The sequence below is a fragment of the Durio zibethinus genome, chromosome 13 (assembly GCF_047325235.1).
Source record: "Durio zibethinus cultivar Kanyao isolate XHJ-2024 chromosome 13, ASM4732523v1, whole genome shotgun sequence".
NCBI classification, from domain to species: Eukaryota; Viridiplantae; Streptophyta; class Magnoliopsida; order Malvales; family Malvaceae; genus Durio; species Durio zibethinus.
This window is the reverse complement of record NC_143174.1, coordinates 22,359,657-22,377,118: the sequence shown is the minus strand read 5'-3', so window position 1 is coordinate 22,377,118 and position 17,462 is coordinate 22,359,657. Positions and strand designations below refer to the sequence as shown.

At 31.9% G+C, this 17,462-nt stretch overlaps 2 protein-coding genes and 1 pseudogene across 2 annotated transcripts; 2 read left to right on the top strand and 1 right to left on the bottom strand.

Annotated features, from left to right (window-relative positions):
- Positions 1–3,513: 3,513 nt before the first annotated feature.
- On the bottom strand, positions 3,514–5,214 carry LOC111304172 (transcription factor MYB1-like). Its single transcript, XM_089742483.1, has 3 exons — positions 4,925–5,214; positions 4,650–4,779; positions 3,514–4,242 (listed from the first exon to the last, which is right to left on the bottom strand). The coding sequence occupies exons 1-3, from the start codon at positions 5,055–5,057 to the stop codon at positions 3,582–3,584; spliced, it is 924 nt and encodes a 307-aa protein (XP_089598609.1). The 5' UTR covers positions 5,058–5,214; the 3' UTR covers positions 3,514–3,581.
- A 7,670-nt stretch (positions 5,215–12,884) lies between these two features.
- LOC111304171 (mechanosensitive ion channel protein 10-like) lies at positions 12,885–16,600 on the top strand (annotated as a pseudogene).
- A 152-nt stretch (positions 16,601–16,752) lies between these two features.
- Positions 16,753–17,374, top strand: LOC111304170 (uncharacterized). Its single transcript, XM_022900691.2, has one exon. It carries the CDS (start codon positions 16,909–16,911, stop codon positions 17,275–17,277), a length of 369 nt encoding a protein of 122 aa, XP_022756426.1. The 5' UTR covers positions 16,753–16,908; the 3' UTR covers positions 17,278–17,374.
- The last annotated feature ends 88 nt before the right edge of the window (positions 17,375–17,462 follow it).

The window sequence follows — 17,462 nt, the reverse complement described above, 5'->3', positions numbered from 1 at the left end:
CCTCTGTTTAGAGGAGCAATTTACTTTTCAAAGTCGTGGTGCCTCTGTTTAGAGGAGCAATTTATGTTTCTCAAAGTTGTTGAGCCTTTTGTTTAGAGGAGCTTTGGTTAAAAAAAAACAAAAAACAAAAACAAAAGCAAACAAAAAAAAACAAAAAATATAAAAAAATAAAAAAAATGAAAATGTTGAGTTGAATCTTGATTGGGTGTCTACGTCTTCGCACAATTTTTGTTTCACAGAAAATGTGCAAAGAGGGGCAGCTGTAGACACCTAATTTGGTCCAGGCCCGGATCAATTGGGCCTGGCCCAAATGGGTAAGCCCAATTCGGTTCCTATTTTGTATTATTTTTTTTCTTTTGTATTTTATGTATTTTATTATTCATTATTATTATGTATTAATATATGTATATTTGTATTTATTTATTTATTTTATTTAGAATAGATTTATATGTATTTTATTTATATAGTTATATATTTATTATTATATTATTATTATTATTATTTTGTAATATATTTTTGGGTTTATCTTATTTTATTTTTTATTATTTCTTTTAAATTATCTGTTAATTTTATCTGATTTTTTTATCTGATTTTATCGATTATCTAATTATTATCATTTTTTTTTCTTTTTTGAGGGCTGAGATTGAAGCTGAAGAATGCTACTAGGAATGGGGATTCAATCAGAAGAGTCTAAATTGGATTCAAAGATTGAACCCCGTCCAAAGAGGAATTGGGATTGATCAGAAACTCCTGATCAATCCCTATAAAAGGGACTCCTGGAACAGATGCAAGACACACAAAGAAAACAACAAGCAAAAGCTACTGATTGAGAGAATAGGGGCGTATAGAGAGCTAAGAAAGGGTTTAGGAGTGTTCTGGGAGTGAGAAGAATTTTTTTGAAGTTTTTTGGCGATTTTTTTTTTTGGAAATTTTTGAAAATTCCAGATTCCTGTGAATTTTTCGACGAAGTTTGAATTTTTCGGTGAAAATTCCGGCCAAACTTGAAGTTTTTGGTGATCTGCCCAGTTTCCGACGAATAATCCCAGAAATCGGTGATCTTCCGACGAACTTTCGGTGAAATTTTTCAGATTTCGACCATATTTTCCAGAATCCGACGAATATTCAATCGGAGTTCTTCAGCTTTTAGAGAGAGGGGAGAGAAAAAGGGAAGAAGAGAGAGAAGGGAGGAATGTTCTGTCGAAAAATAGAGGGAAGTGCCTTTTATACCCTCTCAAAACGACGTCGTTTTGGCCTTAAGTAACCCAGATGATCCGCGCGTTTTGTCGAGACCCGATCCGACCCAAGCGTCGACCCGCTTCCTGACCCGCGCGTGCCTGCCCCCTCCAAGCCGAGCCGAGTCGAGCTCCAAGCCGTCCCCCTTGAGCCGTTTCACTTCCTTGAGCCGAGCCGAGCCGCGATCCGAGCCGCTCCAGTTTTTTTTTTTATAATTTTTTTTATATTTTTTTTAATTTATTTGTTTATTTGTTTTTTTTATTTTTTATTTATTAGATTAGATTTATTTAATATTCTTTTTATCTTTATTTTATTTTTATTTTTGTTTTACTTTTCTTTATTTTTTATTTTTATTTATTTTTTTATTATTCTATTTTCTTTAAATAAAAATCAAAATTTCCAGAAAAAAAATATTTTTAGGGAAAAGTTGAAAGTATCAATTTTTCTTAAAAATAAATTTCAAAAAGGGTTTTTGAGGAAAAGTTGAAAGTATCAATTTTCCTTGAAAATCAAAATTTCCAAAAAAAATATTTTTAGGGAAAAGTTGAAAGTATCAATTTTTCTTAAAAATAAATTTTCAAAAAAAAGATTTTTGAGGAAAAGTTGAAAGTATCAATTTACCTTGAAAATCAAAATTTCTGAAAAATATTTTTAGGGAAAAGTTGAAAGTATCAATTTTCCTTAAAAATAAATTTCCAAAAAAAATATTTTTGAGGAAAATTTGAAAGTATCAATTTTCCTTAAAAATAAATTTCCAAAAAATATTTTTTGGGAAAAGTTGAAAGTATCAATTTTTTCTACACAAGAACAATCATCCTTTCCTTCCTTTCTATTTTGATTTTGATTTTGATTTTGATTTTTCTTTAATTAATCCGACGACGAAGCCTCTGCAAGTGAAACAATAGTTTTTCTTGCATACTCTTGAGGTGAGGGAATTTTCTCAATTTTTTGCTAAAAGTATTAGAGTCAATTGAGAATAATTTTTAATAATTAATTACTTGGTAAAATTTTAAAGCTTTTTGGATAACACAAATTTAAGCTGGTACCATCTTTTTATATGCGTTGTGAGGGTGCTATAACCTTCCTCACACGTAACCGAACTCCCGAACTCTGTTCTGGTTAGTAGACCCGAACCTATTCTTTTAGGGACCCTTAAATTTAGGTGTTCCCTGAAAGGACATATTCTTTAGGTGGCTAATCGCACCTAGATAAAAAAGATTGATGGCAACTCCTTAAAGTCAATGTCTAACGATAGATCCCCGGATCTAGACGTTATGACATATATATATAACCATAAAAAAATGCCAACATTGCCATTTTCGTAATCCATGCCTCTAACCACTTCTCTTTATGATCCCCTATTTTAAGAATTTTGCAACAAAAATTTTAATCTTCAAATCTATTTTTAATTTTAATAAAATAAAAAAATAAAACAAAAATTTCAAAAACATAAAATATAAAACTAGAAACAATACCAACCGACCCCTAGATTAATCTAATCTAATTTTTCTTATTTTTTATTTATTTCATTTTTCATAGATAAATGAAAGATTAATTTGATAAGATTAATTTAATTGTTGTATTTGTAACTTTTCTAAAATGTTAAGATTAATTTAATTTTTGTTAAAATTAATTGAAATATAATGTAACATGAAATTTTTTTTATTAGTGAATCAAGACTATATTACTAGCTAAAAAAAAATCAAGATTATATTTATGGTAATCATTTTACTTCTCATATGTATTTTACAATTAATATTAATATTAAGTATATTAAAACTCATATAAAATATAAACTTTAAAAAGTTATTTATATCAATTTAAAAATACACCCATAATACTGTCCGATCTTATTTTTAATAAAATAAAATTTTGCCCTAATATATAACACTATGAATACATTCACTCTATTTTCATTTTTTTACTTTTACAGTATAGCCCTATCTTTTTGTCGTTAAAGTTAATTATTAGTTTTATATTTTTGTTGTAAAATATAGACGACGAAACTAAGCACGTAAATTTTGATATGATTGCAATCCGTACTCTAGTGAGGCATGACATTAAAGCATATGAAGACACTTATTTTTGTTATTTTCACATTAAGGATATATGTATTGCTTTAAGGCTATACATATTCAATGATTCTAATTAAAATTGAAATTATAGCTTTCACGAATGATCATAATACGGGGCCAATAGCTATTGTTAATTCTTTTTTAATATTAAGGTAAGGATTTTAGTTTTTTATATTCAAAATCAAATATTACAACATACCTTAATTCTTCTGACAATTCAATAAAAACTTAAAATAACTGAATGATGATATTATTAACTTTGTTTAACTTTAATTAATTAATCCATTCATCTTCTAAATTCAAATAAGATGCTAGACTTCGGACATCCAAAGTTTCAGTTGTTTGGAATAAAAGGTTGGTGGTCGCACCCAAGTTATCAGGCCTTGCTTCATTCGGTGGTGAAGTGATAAGCTCAACTTCATCAATTAAGTTGAAACCTTTTCCGTATTCCCTATTCTCTACCCAATTGTCACCATTTTCATCAACCTGTTGAATTGGATGGAAGTCTGATGAGATTGGAGCGTCCGATACAAGAAGCTCATTGATGTCAAAGTCCATCAAGAAATCGATGGAATTATCCTCATGGATGGCTGAAGAAGACGGTGTCTCACTAGCAGTGCTACTTTCAGATTTGGGGCCTAAAATATTGTTTTCAGCTGTCTGATTATCTAACAGTCGTGGGATAACATTGACAGCCTTGGTGCACTTCACTGCTTTGGTTCGAATCACCTTGTGCTGAGTATCTGTCGTGATCCCCTTCGGGGAGGATTTGAAGCAACCCAGTTTACTCAGCTTGTTAAGCTGCATTTTAGAACCTTGGGTACTTTTGGGAGTAATCTTTTGGCCTTGCACTCTCTTACTCAAATTGGTGTTCCAGTAGTTTTTGATTTCATTGTCTGTTCGCCCCGGTAATCTACCAGCGATGAGAGACCACCTGAAAGAACCCAGATTTGCATGTAAATTTTTTAGCTTTGGCTTTAATTAAAAAGCATCCAGAACTAGAACCAGCTAGGTCACAGTTGAATTTTACACTTCAGAGACTTTCACCATAGGTATTAGGTAATCAGGATCCCTTCCTTTTCTAATTTTAACTATAGTTAGTCTTCGTTACAAGTAGAAATTTGAAATTTGCCATCAAAACAACAATAATTGAGAAATTTGACATCAATGGTGACGTCCATCAAAGAAATTCATTCATGAAAAAGATCTCTACGGGCAAAAACAAAAACAATTTAATGCACTATTTCACCTACATTTACCACTGTACATTGGCTCATTTTCTTCCAAGCCAACATTTTTCTAATCTCGCACAGTTAAAGGGGAAAAGACTTAAGTAAATACCGGTTACCAAGGAGCTTGTGTAGTCTAATAATAAGCTCGTCTTCTTCGGTAGAGATGTTTCCTCTTTTAATATCTGGCCTGAGATAATTCAGCCACCGCAGGCGACAACTCTTCCCACATCGCTGCAACCCTAAACGTACAAATTAAACTCAATAATCGCATTCATTCATTATTATACAAATGGATTAATAGGAAAACAAAATTAAGAAAAGCACCAGAAAATCAAAATTAAAATTAAAGCTAATCGATCAAGTAATTAATCAATGAGTACGTACCAGCTCTTTGAGGAAGGTCTCTCCATTTGCCTTCACCATGGATGTTAACGTAGTTTGTGAGGATTTTATCTTCCAACACAGACCATGCCCCTCTATTAAGTCCTTCTTTAGCACAGCAAGGCTTCCTTCCCATTTACGTACGCCTTGCCTTGCTTATTTTTTTGCTATAGCTGATCACTACTCTCTCTTTCCCTAATAGCACTCTCTATAGTTTGGATTCTTTTACTACAACTTATTATTGCACGTTCTTTTCTGCTGTTGGTTTTGGCCTTCAACCCTCTCTTTGGTCTGTATAAAAGGGGAGAAAGTCCTGCCTTTTTATATACACTAAATGTAGGGAAGCTGCTCAGCTCAACCACTTCTATACAAATACCGTATATGGGGGCTGAACTTTGCATACAGCCACTTTCACCTAATTAAGTAGTTTAGAATTATTGTATAATTATATTGCCCATAGACTCAAGCAAGGAATCGGAACGCATTTATTGCCATAGACTAAAGCAAGGAATCGAAACGGCTTTGTTTGTCCTAAAAGACAACTTGAATCATGTCTTTTTTTATTTTTTTATTTTTCACTATAAAAATGCTGATCTACGACTAACAGTTTCTATAAATACCTTAAGTTTGAAACTTTAAATTTCCTGTCTATATATCCTTTAGAATTAGTACAATAATAATATAACATACATCTATTTTTGTATGTAGAGTTTTCCTTAATTGACATGTATCCCTTCTTTAAAAAACTGTCTAAAATATAATATTTGATTTTTTTTTGTTTTTAATGTTTCGATTTATATATCAATTCACTTGCATGATATGCATGTTTAAAACTATTATTAATTAAGATTTTTATTTTTAATTTCAAGTTATATAAATTTAACTATTAATAAACTTAGTTATTTATGAATATATTGTATTTATGGACTCAATTAACTGTGAGTAAATTACTTTATATTTCATATTATTTAAATTTTAAATATAAGTTCATATCTATTATTGAGTAGTATAATTAATAATTTTTTGTTTGTTTTTATAGTATAAATAAAATGAACTTAACTATTCATGAATTTATAATATCCATAACCCAATTAACTGTGGATAAATGTACTTAATATTTAATATAATTTAAATTTAACATATCTATTGAATAGTATATATACACATGAGTCAAATTAAAATTATTATAGTTCAGTTTGATTTTTTTATATCTCAATGTGTTTTTAAAATTATAAATTATTTACTTTGAATCATTAATTAAAAATTAATTTTTTATTTTTTGTTTATGCATTAATGAAATTCCAATTGAATCAATTTATTAATTTGTTGACATTAGATATTATTTTATAAATATTTATTTTTTTATTTATATTAAAAAATTATGACTCAAACGTATATTAATTCAAAACGAGGACAAATTACTAGTAATTTTACTAATTATACATGCGACTTACATATAATAATTACTTTATTTTTTATTTTAAAATTTAACGGAATTAATTAATATAAATTATTCTAAAAGATAACATTCAACAAATCAAGAATTTATATCTTTAACACCAATAATATTTTTCACGATTTTTTTTAACCAAAAAAAAAACAATTACTTGATTTCCTTTATTGATTACCGTAGTCCCGTGAGATTCACGTTACAAATTCAAGTTTCAAATCACAAATTCAAAATTTTGTGGCAATCCTGAATGTAAACGATAAATGAAACAACTGAAAAAAAATTTGTGGGGGATAAAGAAGTCACAGTTTGAGTTAAAATTAACGAATGATAGAGAATGTCTCAGTGCTGGATAGCATATACCTATCTATCTATCGTTCAAAATGGCCACATGACTTTACCTACCACTAATCCCCGCATTAGATTGCGAGTAACTAACATCACTGACGTGAAAGCCTTAAAGGGTGGTCCATCCACCTGATTGTATCTCGTTGCTATAATCCTCTTTTTGGCAAAACTGATATTACGATGTACAACGCAAAAGTTTCTATATTTAGTGATTTTTTTTTTATTTTATGCGAATTAATATATTTTATTTTTTGTATTTTAATGTTCGGTGTGATATTCTCTTCTATCAAGTCTTATATCACTATCGTCACGCTATTTTTTTTTTTTTTTTATATTGAAGTATTTGATATGATCAAATTTTATCATAATATTTTATCTTAAAAATTTGTTAAATAGTCAAATTGATCTATTCTCACGAAACGCTTGACTTAAAATCAGATAATTCAAAGATTATTTATGATATCACTTGTTACATAATTATTACTTTCTCTCTACAAAATAAATATATTAAAATGCGTAACATTAATACTTATTTTTTTTCTTAGCCAATTATTAATATATCCCGTTCCCTCCTTTAAATGTTTAGCCGTGACAATTGCACAGTTACCCTATGGAGACAAAACGATAATATTTTTCAACCCCAAAGGTCCCCTCAATTCTTGTAACCACGAAACTCACTAACACAACAACAATTTCACATTAATATTCCTGTTATAATTAGCATGCATGTTTAACAAAAGATTTTCTAAAATTCCAAATAATTTCTGAGTATTATGAACAAATTAATTAAGGTCATTCCTCCTATAAGAATTACTGTATAATAAAAAAGATAAATAAAAAGATAACTCTCCTTAGAGTTTTGAGCTGCTAAAATCCTGAGACACTCCAAAGACAAAGATAGAGATCAATAGCTATAGCATTGACTAATTCAAAATGTAAATTAACGTTAACGATATGGGATGTATAAACTTGATCTCATCATTTACTTTGTGTTTAAGTTAGAATCACAGTAATATTGTAAAATACTTTGAGTGTGTCAATTTCTTTGGTCCCCGTATAGCCAACAATGCCTTGTGAGACAGATCAAGGGACATGAATCAAAATATAATCTTCCTCTATTTAAGTATACTATATATACAGTACATATTCATTAAACAAAACAATTTAATTATTTAGCTCGTAATTAAATTTTGATTGATAGTCTTCGACGCATGCATGCCTGGCTGTGCATTATTAATTACAAAATGATCAGTGGATCATTTCTTGCTTAAAACATGCAAACCATCGCCCCCCAACCATGTTTCGAGGATGGTAACGTACGTGCGAATAAAGGTCTGAAAGTTAAAATCAAACGTCAACAAATCCAAAACAAAACATAGAAACATGGGAAGAGATTAAAAATTTCCTTAATAAATAGGTAACAGTCCTAACAAAGCAAAACTATGATGCTGAAAGAAGGCTGCAAAAAGGAAACATTAATTGATGGATCTGTAATTAATAAAATCACAATTTGGCTAATTTGATTAACTACATAAAATTAGGGAATCGCGGGCCATTTCTATTCCCCAGGTATCTGATGGTTTGTGTTCAAAGCCTTTGACAATATTGCAAATTAAACAATATTCATATGGTTGACAGGAAAATTCATCAAAATAATCTATCTGAGACAGTTAATTACTAAAGTTTTTGGCAAGTTGCATGACTACCTTGCGTGGTATTATCTTCCAGTTTAAGGTAACCCATTTACAAAATATGCAATTTGGCACGTTGACAATTTATTTTTTATATCTTTTCATGAAATTAAAAATTTTGAGGGGAAAGGGAAATTAAAAGTATAAAAATAAATAATTAATATTAAGACACTTTTGAAATCTTTTTCGTAATAATAAAATTATCTATATGTAAAATGTTTTTAATATATGTACTTATTTATTCATTCGAACTCTTTTTTTGTGCACTTTTTTTTTTTCATCAAACTTTCTTTTTCTTTATTATAAATTTTTAACCAAAGCAATTAGGGCAAATTAAAAAGGGTTACTGTCTTGAAGTCAACAAGTTCGTGGCACTTAATCAACAGCGTTTACTTGGGAGTCTGGGACTTAAAAAAGTTATCCTTTTACTGACAGATCCACAAGTTCTAATAACAGTAGCTAGCTTTGAATCTACGTTCTTTCAAATTATTGTCAGTAATTGTTGGCTCCCGGTTTAATTGTTGCTTCCTTTTTGATAAACTAAGAAGCTGAAGCCTGCAGGATCCACTTACGATCAAGAAGCATGATTGGGAGAGATGGAATCTTACATTGGAATCCTGGAAATGTGGAACCAGATTTCTAACGTAAAAACTCCAACATTTCAGTAATATATAACATATGACAAATTAAAGACAAAAAATGAATCTTTAAAAAAAAAAAAACAACAACAACATAGATAACGTAGTTTGCTGTTTTACGTTAAGCTTTTTTGTTACAATAAAAAAAAAAAAATTGACTTTGAAGTCTTTTAAGCAAACATATTTAAATTTGGTAAACTTTATACGAACATGCATGAATCATGATAATTACAAAACCTGACGTAATATATAGACGGTTGGATTTAAACCGACCAAGACTATTTAACACCTTCACCCCGATGCTTGTGCCCTGTGGCCAACCCTTGTATATTATCCTAAAGTTGCTCTATGGGTAGTAACTAATATAATCAATTTGAAGAAAAAAAATTACTCAAGACATTTTTAGGGAGCTTTTTTTTATGATATGTATATAGTGTGAATGAATTTTTTAAAAACGTTATTTCCAGTATATTATATTTTAACGAAAATAATTAAGATTGTACTTCGAAAAATTAACTCTTAAATATACACTAATCATAAATCAAAAATTAAGTGAATGAGAACGATTTGATTCTTGAAAAGATTATACGTAAAGGTATGTTGAATTATATATATATATATATATCTCAAATAGTGTTAGAAACATCTTTTTATGAATAAATATTTATTAAACAAAAATCATCACTTTAAAATTGAAATAATATGTCCAACAAATTAATTTTTTTAATTTTCTAAATCGAAAATTAACTTTTCCAACGAGAACAGTCGATTGTTAAAAGCATTTTTTTTATCGAGAGAAAACTAAGTGAGAATAGTCGACTGCTGTTCAAAGGACACTGAACTGCTATAGTTTGTTTTTCATAAAACTACACCTGTGAGACTTGATGAGCAAAGCAGTTGACTGGACAGTCGATAGGGGAATCCGCTGCTCTTAGTTCTTTATCATCCCAAAGGCTTATTTTCACCTTTCAACAATACTAAATTCAAACTTTATGTTGCATGATTTCTAATTTACTTTTATTAAAAAAAAAAAACACTTAAAGAATATTTTGAGAAGAAATTATCACATTTAATGAGTATAATTTTTAAATTTCATGAACAAGATTAATAGAATGATACAAATCTCCTAAAGTATAGTAAAAATTTTTTAAATTCACATATAAAAAAATTTTTACTGTCAGTTTATTCATAAACAAATTCTTAAAAAAAAAACATTTATTATTGGTAATAGATAGAACAGAGTTAACATGTTTTGTGATATGTGGTAATCTTATGAAAGAGTAGTCCACATCTGGCTTTTGCCATAATTCTTCCTTTTTTGTCCAATCAAGATATTAAGTTACAGTATTGCTGCCAATCCCAATTTTAACATGAAGCCAACCCTTGCAAACTTCTCATCAACTGTTAAGTTTAAGAACAGAGTTACACCTTTCTCCTTACATAATTTGAGTGTGGAACCAACCCAGAAACTAATCCTTTCCTCTAGGCTACAACGAGAAAAGAAGTATGTACTATAATCATGCAAAGTCACAGTCGCAGGGCCAATAATATTTTTTCGTCTTTGGCACTTCTTGCGGTTTTAGTGTCCAAAAATTGTCTTCCATATTTTTTTTATCTTTGGTTCACATTTATAGAAGTAAAGTACTTAATTGTTAGCTTGATGTATTTACATGTATGAAGCCTACAAGCTAACATCTGCTCTGTCTGCAAGCGAAAGAAGAGGCAGAATTACCCGGTACATTCTGGGCTAGCTCTTTGTGATTGGATTTTTTTAAAAATGTTTCTTGTGGTATAGTGTGAGGCTAATGAGCTGAAACTCATGAAGTCTACTGACCACCTTCAGGAATTCAACAAAATTCAAGCACATGGTGTCACTACAATTTCAATTACTTTAAAAAATAAACCAATTGACTTTTCCTCACAACGGTGTCTTCCGGTAATTATATCGAAAAATTATTTTAATTAATAATTCTCTTATGATTTCAATCCTCATTCAAACACGTTCATCCAAAAAAAGCTAGCAATAGCATGCAATAATCTAAAAAGAATGGTTCAAAATAAGAGATGCATTCAAGATACACATGCAAAATCTTACATCCAAGTTCAATCCGTCTCATAATTATCCAATGTTGAATATTAATTGTTCCAAAAGCTTCCACAAAACAAGAAACTTTATTTTCTTTGTAGTTAATAATCTGTCAAACACTTGAAGATGATGATGGTGATCCAGGATTTTGAGGTTTTGGTGGATAAAATGAAAGGTCCTTTGAGTTGTTTGGAAGATGAGAAAGTGAGCAGAAATCGAAAGTAAAAACGAGGGCGAGCTTTCAAACACAGCATCAAAATCAATTAGTAGACTAATAGTTGGAGTAAAATTAACAAAAGTCCAATGTACCTACTAATTAGAGATCATATTGAGATGAATTTCCATATAAATATCGTTCAAAACTTAAAATCAAAGCACAATTTCAACAACTCCAAAATTCAATCAACCCTTTTAAATAAGAATCTAAAAGCACCATCAGCATTAGTAAATCAATTAAAACTCGATAACATAAGTGCCCATTTGATAGAACTCCCTATAACAGAACATAAGCTCTAAGAAAAAGAAAACCATAAAAATCAGTTAGCAGAGGCCAAACCCATAATTTGGAAATGTATAAAAAGCTGATATTAAATCCAGAAATGAATTAAGCAGCAGAAAATAATAAACAGATAGTAGACTAACACTGACCTGAGATATTGTTGTCAAACTTTGTGGTGGAATGAGCATTTGAACCATGTGGTGGAAAGAAGGTGAAGGGCACCTGCAGAGTAGGATATATGTGACGTCGGCATAATACTCAGCTGGGTGGTGCCATGGCATAAAGTACTGGGAAAAGGGTTTTGGGCCCTTAGTTCATAAGCATCTGGACTGAATCGATAATGAATAGTACGGACCATGCCATGTCCACTTAATCTCTTCAATTTTTTTTTTAATTCTTTTTGGTTGGTATTTTTATTTTCAAAAAATTTAATATAAAGTCAAAATAAAATGTAAAAAGTAATATCATAATTGATTGAAAATAAAAAATTATTAATAATAATGATTATTTTAATAAATAAATAATTGAATAAAATAAACTACTCAATCACTTTACTGTTATAGAGGACTTTTTTAAAGTACACAGTTGTGTCTTGTCTTTATATAGCTGGTCGGGAATGTCGCAGTTTTATTTTAAAAGGAGGGCAGCCCGCGAAGGCCAAAGGGTCAGAGCCAGAGCTGAAAGTCTGCCACTTTCTTTCTTAGTATTTCTTCTCAGTCAACTGCTTGCAGCTTCAAACAGAACATCGTCGTTGGTCTCCAAAAACTTTAGCTTTGTAACTCCACGGGCTTTTAGCAAGAAATTTTTTAGATGAATATCTATTTTATAAAAGAAATCATTATCGGCAAAAGTGATTATAACAAAATTGAGTTTAAAAGAGTTAAATTCAATGATAATGATGTAAAGTTGACATAAATATTATAAAAGAATCAAAGTTTCTTTAAATAAGTTTGTTTTATGAAAGATTTAGAACAAGTGCAGAAAGAAAAATTGAGGGTGAAAATCAATGGATCTGAAATCATGATCAATTTTTTTTTTATAAATATAACCTATATTTTGTAAATAAAATTATGAGCACGTATTTTGATTGTCTTTCTGTTAATGATTTGCTTAATTTCAAAAAGAAAATTGTGAAAGGGGAAAAGCAAAAAAATTTAACCGTTTCTTTTCTCTTTCGTTTTTTTTTTTCCTCTTCCAATTTTCCTGCAAAATAGACTGAAACTGGACTGAAAATTGTATTTGTGTTTCATTTTTGTTGGTTGAATTAGCAGCAAAGTTTCAATTTAATCCTGGAGAAAAGTGAAAACCTTTGCTTTCACTAGGCAAATGCAAAGGCGGGCTTTTTGTATGAGTGACTGAAATCAAGTGGGTAGTTAAGATTTCAAGAGTAAAAGAAAAGCTGAAATGGAAGCTGGAAAAGGCTTGGTGGAGAAAAAAGGAACAAACGATGTTGTCCTCCATATTTCAAGCCCTGAAGATTCTTTTGTCTTGAATAAAGAAAACAATGAATCTAAAGCCTTTTCTTCAATGACTGAAGCTGGCTCTTACTCTTCTCCTAAGAATCTTGAGTTGAAACAAGTTGAGAATCTTAGAGTCCAAGTCACCACTCCGGTAGCATCACCTTCTCCTTCCAGTGAGATTGCAAAGATAAGTCAATAAGCCGCCAACAATTTCCACTGATAAGAAGCTTACACCAAGGAAGTCCCTTGGAAGATCAGCGTTTTCTAAGCCGAAATCAAGATTGGTGGAGCCAGCCTAATCCAAATGATGCTAAATTGGTGGAAGAAAAGAGAACCCAGGTGGTGAATTCAAGCTCATCACCTTATAGGAACTCACCAGCTGCAGCTTCACCAAGCAATAAGGCTACTATTCCTAAAGAGAATTTGAGATCTGCTCCCATTACCCCAAAAACACCTTTAATCTCACCCGGCGTAGAGGAAGAAGATGATGAGGAGGTTTACAAGACTGCTTATCTTAAAGTAAGTGAAAAAACAAGTAAAAAGTGGAAATTTTTACTTTTGATTGAGGTTGTAGCATTTATTTGCATTATGGGGCTTCTGATTGCTAGTTTAACTGTGCACAAGCTGGAAAAAAGTAAGATTTGGGGTGTGGAATTGTGGAAATGGTGTGTATTGATATTGGTCATTTTCTGTGGTAGATTGCTTACTGAATGGACGATGAATATTGTTATTTTCTTGATTGAAAAGAACTATCTGCTTAAGAAGAACGTTTTATATTTTGTTTTTCGATTAAAAGGGAGTGTTCGGGTATTTGTCTGGTTGGGTTTGGTCCTTCCAGTATGGTTTGTTGTTTAAACATGGAGTTAAGAGATCGAAGGAAGCCAATCGGATTCTAAATTATATGACTAGAGCTCTTGCTTCCTGTCTCATTGCATCAGCTATATGGATGGTGAAAACGGTTTTTGTTAAGCCATTGGCTGCTTCTTTCCAACGTACAAGATTCTTTGATAAGATTCAAGAATCGATTTTTCATCAGTACATTCTCCGAGCTCTTTCGGGACCTCCAGTGATGGAGGTGGCAGAAAATGTTGGGAGCAGTACAAGCATCGGCCAGTTGAGTTTCAAGAATTTGATAAAGGATAAGGGAGGGGAAAAACAGATGTGATTGATGTAGACAAGCTTAAGAAATTGAAACAAGAGAAAAAATCTGCTTGGACCATGGAAGGATTAATTGATGTGATAAGTGGTTCAGGGCTGTCTACTATTGTGAATTACATTGAAGACGCTGATGAGGAGGAGAATGAGCGAAAGGATAAGGAAATAACTAGTCAGTGGGAAGCAAAGGCTGCTGCTTATAAGATATTCAAGAATGTAGCAAAGCCTGGTAGCAAGTGAGCATATCTTACTTATTGGAACTCTTCAATTATATATTGTTTGGTCCGTATTGTCTCACCTCTCTCGAATTAATTGACTAGATACATTGAAGAGGAGGATCTCTTGCGCTTCATAAAAAAGCAGCAAGTGGAGGATGTGCTTCCACTGTTTGAAGGAGCTGTAGAAACTGGGAAGATCAAGAGATCAACTTTAAAGAATTGGCTGGCAAGTTCTTTTATGTTTCTTATGCTTTTTCTAAGATACATATATTTTTTGTATCCTCCATTAATTTGGACGATTTGGATTATTGTTTCTTCTAGTATTGGTTCAAACTTCAAACAACTTTGGGTCTCTGTTTGACTGCAAATTTCGACATTTCAGCTTTAAATATGCATATTAGATTGGTGTAATAGTGTTTTGCTTCAAGTATTGGTAAAATGAAAATATTATCTTGAAATTTTTTGCTTATAAATAGTTGTTATAAGTTTTTACATAAAGTTATAGAACATCATTTTAGAAGCTTAAAACCTAAACTAGATGGATTCACTTTAAGCTTATTGAGTGACATGCTGCTTGTTTGCAGATAAATGTTTACCTTGGACGTAAATCTTTGGCGCATTCCTTAAAAGACACCAAGACAGCAATTGAAGAGCTCAACAAGCTTGCCTCAGTGGTTCTGCTTCTTGTGATCATCATTGTATGGCTACTTATGATGGGATTCTTAACAACCCAAATACTTGTCTTCATTTCATCTCAGCTTTTACTTGTGGCATTCATGTTTGGTAACACTGCAAAGACTGTATTTGAAGCCATCATATTTGTATTTGTGATGCACCCATTTGATGTAGGTGATCGCTGTGTCATTGATGGAGTACAGGTGAATGACTGATACAAGAAAACGTCTAGCTCTATTATATCAATATCACCTTGATTGACATATTTTTCCCTTCCAGATGATCGTCGAAGAGATGAATATTCTGACAACAGTATTTTTTAGATATGACAACGAGAAAATATTCTATCCAAACTCAGTTCTAGCTACCAAACCAATCAGCAACTTTTACAGGAGCCCAGAGATGAGTGATTCTTTGGAGTTTACCGTTGATGTTTCCACGTCAGTCGAGCAAATTGGAGCTTTGAAAGCTAAAATAAAAGTATATGTTGACTCAAAACTTTCTTCACTGCTATGTTAGTAAAATATAATGCTATAACCTATTAAAGCTATTGTTAGATTATCTTTGTTGTCGATTACGAACTCTACTGCATCTATGACTTTGGAACTCTCTCTCAGGTACCCGGAAAGTAAGCCTCAGCATTGGCGGTCTGGACACAGTGTACAAGTTAAGGACATTGAAAATGTGAACAAGATGAAAATGGGTCTATATGTTACTCACACCATAAACTTTCAGAACTATGGGGATAAGAGCAGCCGGAGATCCGAACTAGTCTTAGTACTGAAGAGTATTTTTGAAGCTCTAGACATTAAATATAATTACTGGCTCAAGAAGTTCAGGTCACCTATGTTGGGTCAGCAGCATCAGCAATTCATCAACCTACTCGATGATGGTCTCATTTCTACTTTACTAAAATTCCCTTTCTCTGCTGCAAGCATGATTTGATTAAATCATGCCACGCATGGAAAAAGGCCAGTCGAGTGAATAGAGGAAAAATGTTTTTGTTTGATGTGATTCTTCTAGCTGTTTACAACATGCTTGTATATTTTCTTTTTGGGGTTCATTTTTCAAGTTGAGAAATTTTGTTTTTGTATTATTTTTATCAATTATTTCAAGTTTTGGTTGGGTTCAATTTCTTTTTTTAGTAAAATAGAATTGCATCTTAAGAATAAAAAAAAGTAATGCAGATGTTCAAATTGAATTTTAAAGTTATTAGATGTTATTTTTTAATATAATTGTATAAACCAACGAAATTAAACTCTTAATTCTTTAAGCTAAGGTTTAAATTCTTGTCTGGTAGGTTGGTTGGGTTCAATTTCCTATTCGTCTTCTGATTCTAAATTTCTGATGCTGTAGACTCACCATTGGCCCAATAAAGAAGCATCTGAAAAACTGACCAACAGCCCATCTAATAGGTCCAACATCATCTCAAATAGCTAAGAACCACATAAGCGAATGAGAAATCAGTGTTCTTGGGGTCAGTGGGAGGCCAACCATAGAAACTCTCCCGCAATTTTCAAACTTGATGCGGATTGGACCAATAAGATAACCTTATCCATCAAATCCAACTTGGGAAGCTGCCACGTAGGACCGAGATAGAGATGACATGGCCACCTGATATCTCAAATTTCCACCTCTCATTATTCCCCTCCCTCCACTCCCCTGCTCACAAAAACACACATTGCAACGCCCCCATCTTTATATCATAGTAAAAACTAAGGAGAAGGTGTTGGTTTTTAGACTGAGGGTGAAGAGACAAGAAAACCAATGGCTTCCACTTCAACTGTTTCAATGGCTCTGCCATTAACTCATGCTAGCCAAAAGAGGGTGCCAAGCTCTGAGGCTTTCTTTAAGCCACTTCCAGTCAAGCCATCAAGGGCGGTGGCCATGACAAGACCCACTGGAAGGCTTGAAATCAAGGCTTCTTCTTCACTTAAGGAGAAGGCAATCACTGGGTTGACAGCTGCTGCACTGACAACATCCATGATGCTCCCTGAGGTGGCTCAAGCTGCTGATGGATTTACCCCATCTCTCAAGAACTTCTTGCTTAGCATTGTGGCTGGTGGTGTTGTGCTTACTGTCCTTGCTGGAGCAGTAATTGGTGTGGCCAATTTCGACCCTGTCAAGCGGAGTTGAGCTGCTATTTATATTTTTCAAGAAAGAAAAAAAAAATCTCTATGTATCTTTTTGATGTTTCCAGCAATGAACATCTTCTGTGTGCGTAATTTGTGGATGCCATAGCTGTAATTTGGCTGAGACCCTGTGAATTCACAAATTCTTTTTCTTTTAACGCAACCGCGGAGCAAATTAGGCTGCCAATT

What these genes read in the sequence shown, in the direction of transcription:
- LOC111304172 (XM_089742483.1), bottom strand. Translation starts at nt 5,057, where the DNA reads ATGGGAAGGAAGCCTTGCTGTGCTAAAGAAGGACTTAATAGAGGGGCA. An exon ending in AGACCTTCCTCAAAGAGCTG is followed by an intron (nt 4,780 to 4,924) that starts GTACGTACTCAT and finishes TTGTACGTTTAG; the next exon opens with GGTTGCAGCGATGTGGGAAG. An exon ending in CACAAGCTCCTTGGTAACCG is followed by an intron (nt 4,243 to 4,649) that starts GTATTTACTTAA and finishes GGGTTCTTTCAG; the next exon opens with GTGGTCTCTCATCGCTGGTA.
- LOC111304170 (XM_022900691.2), top strand. Translation starts at nt 16,909, where the DNA reads ATGGCTTCCACTTCAACTGTTTCAATGGCTCTGCCATTAACTCATGCT.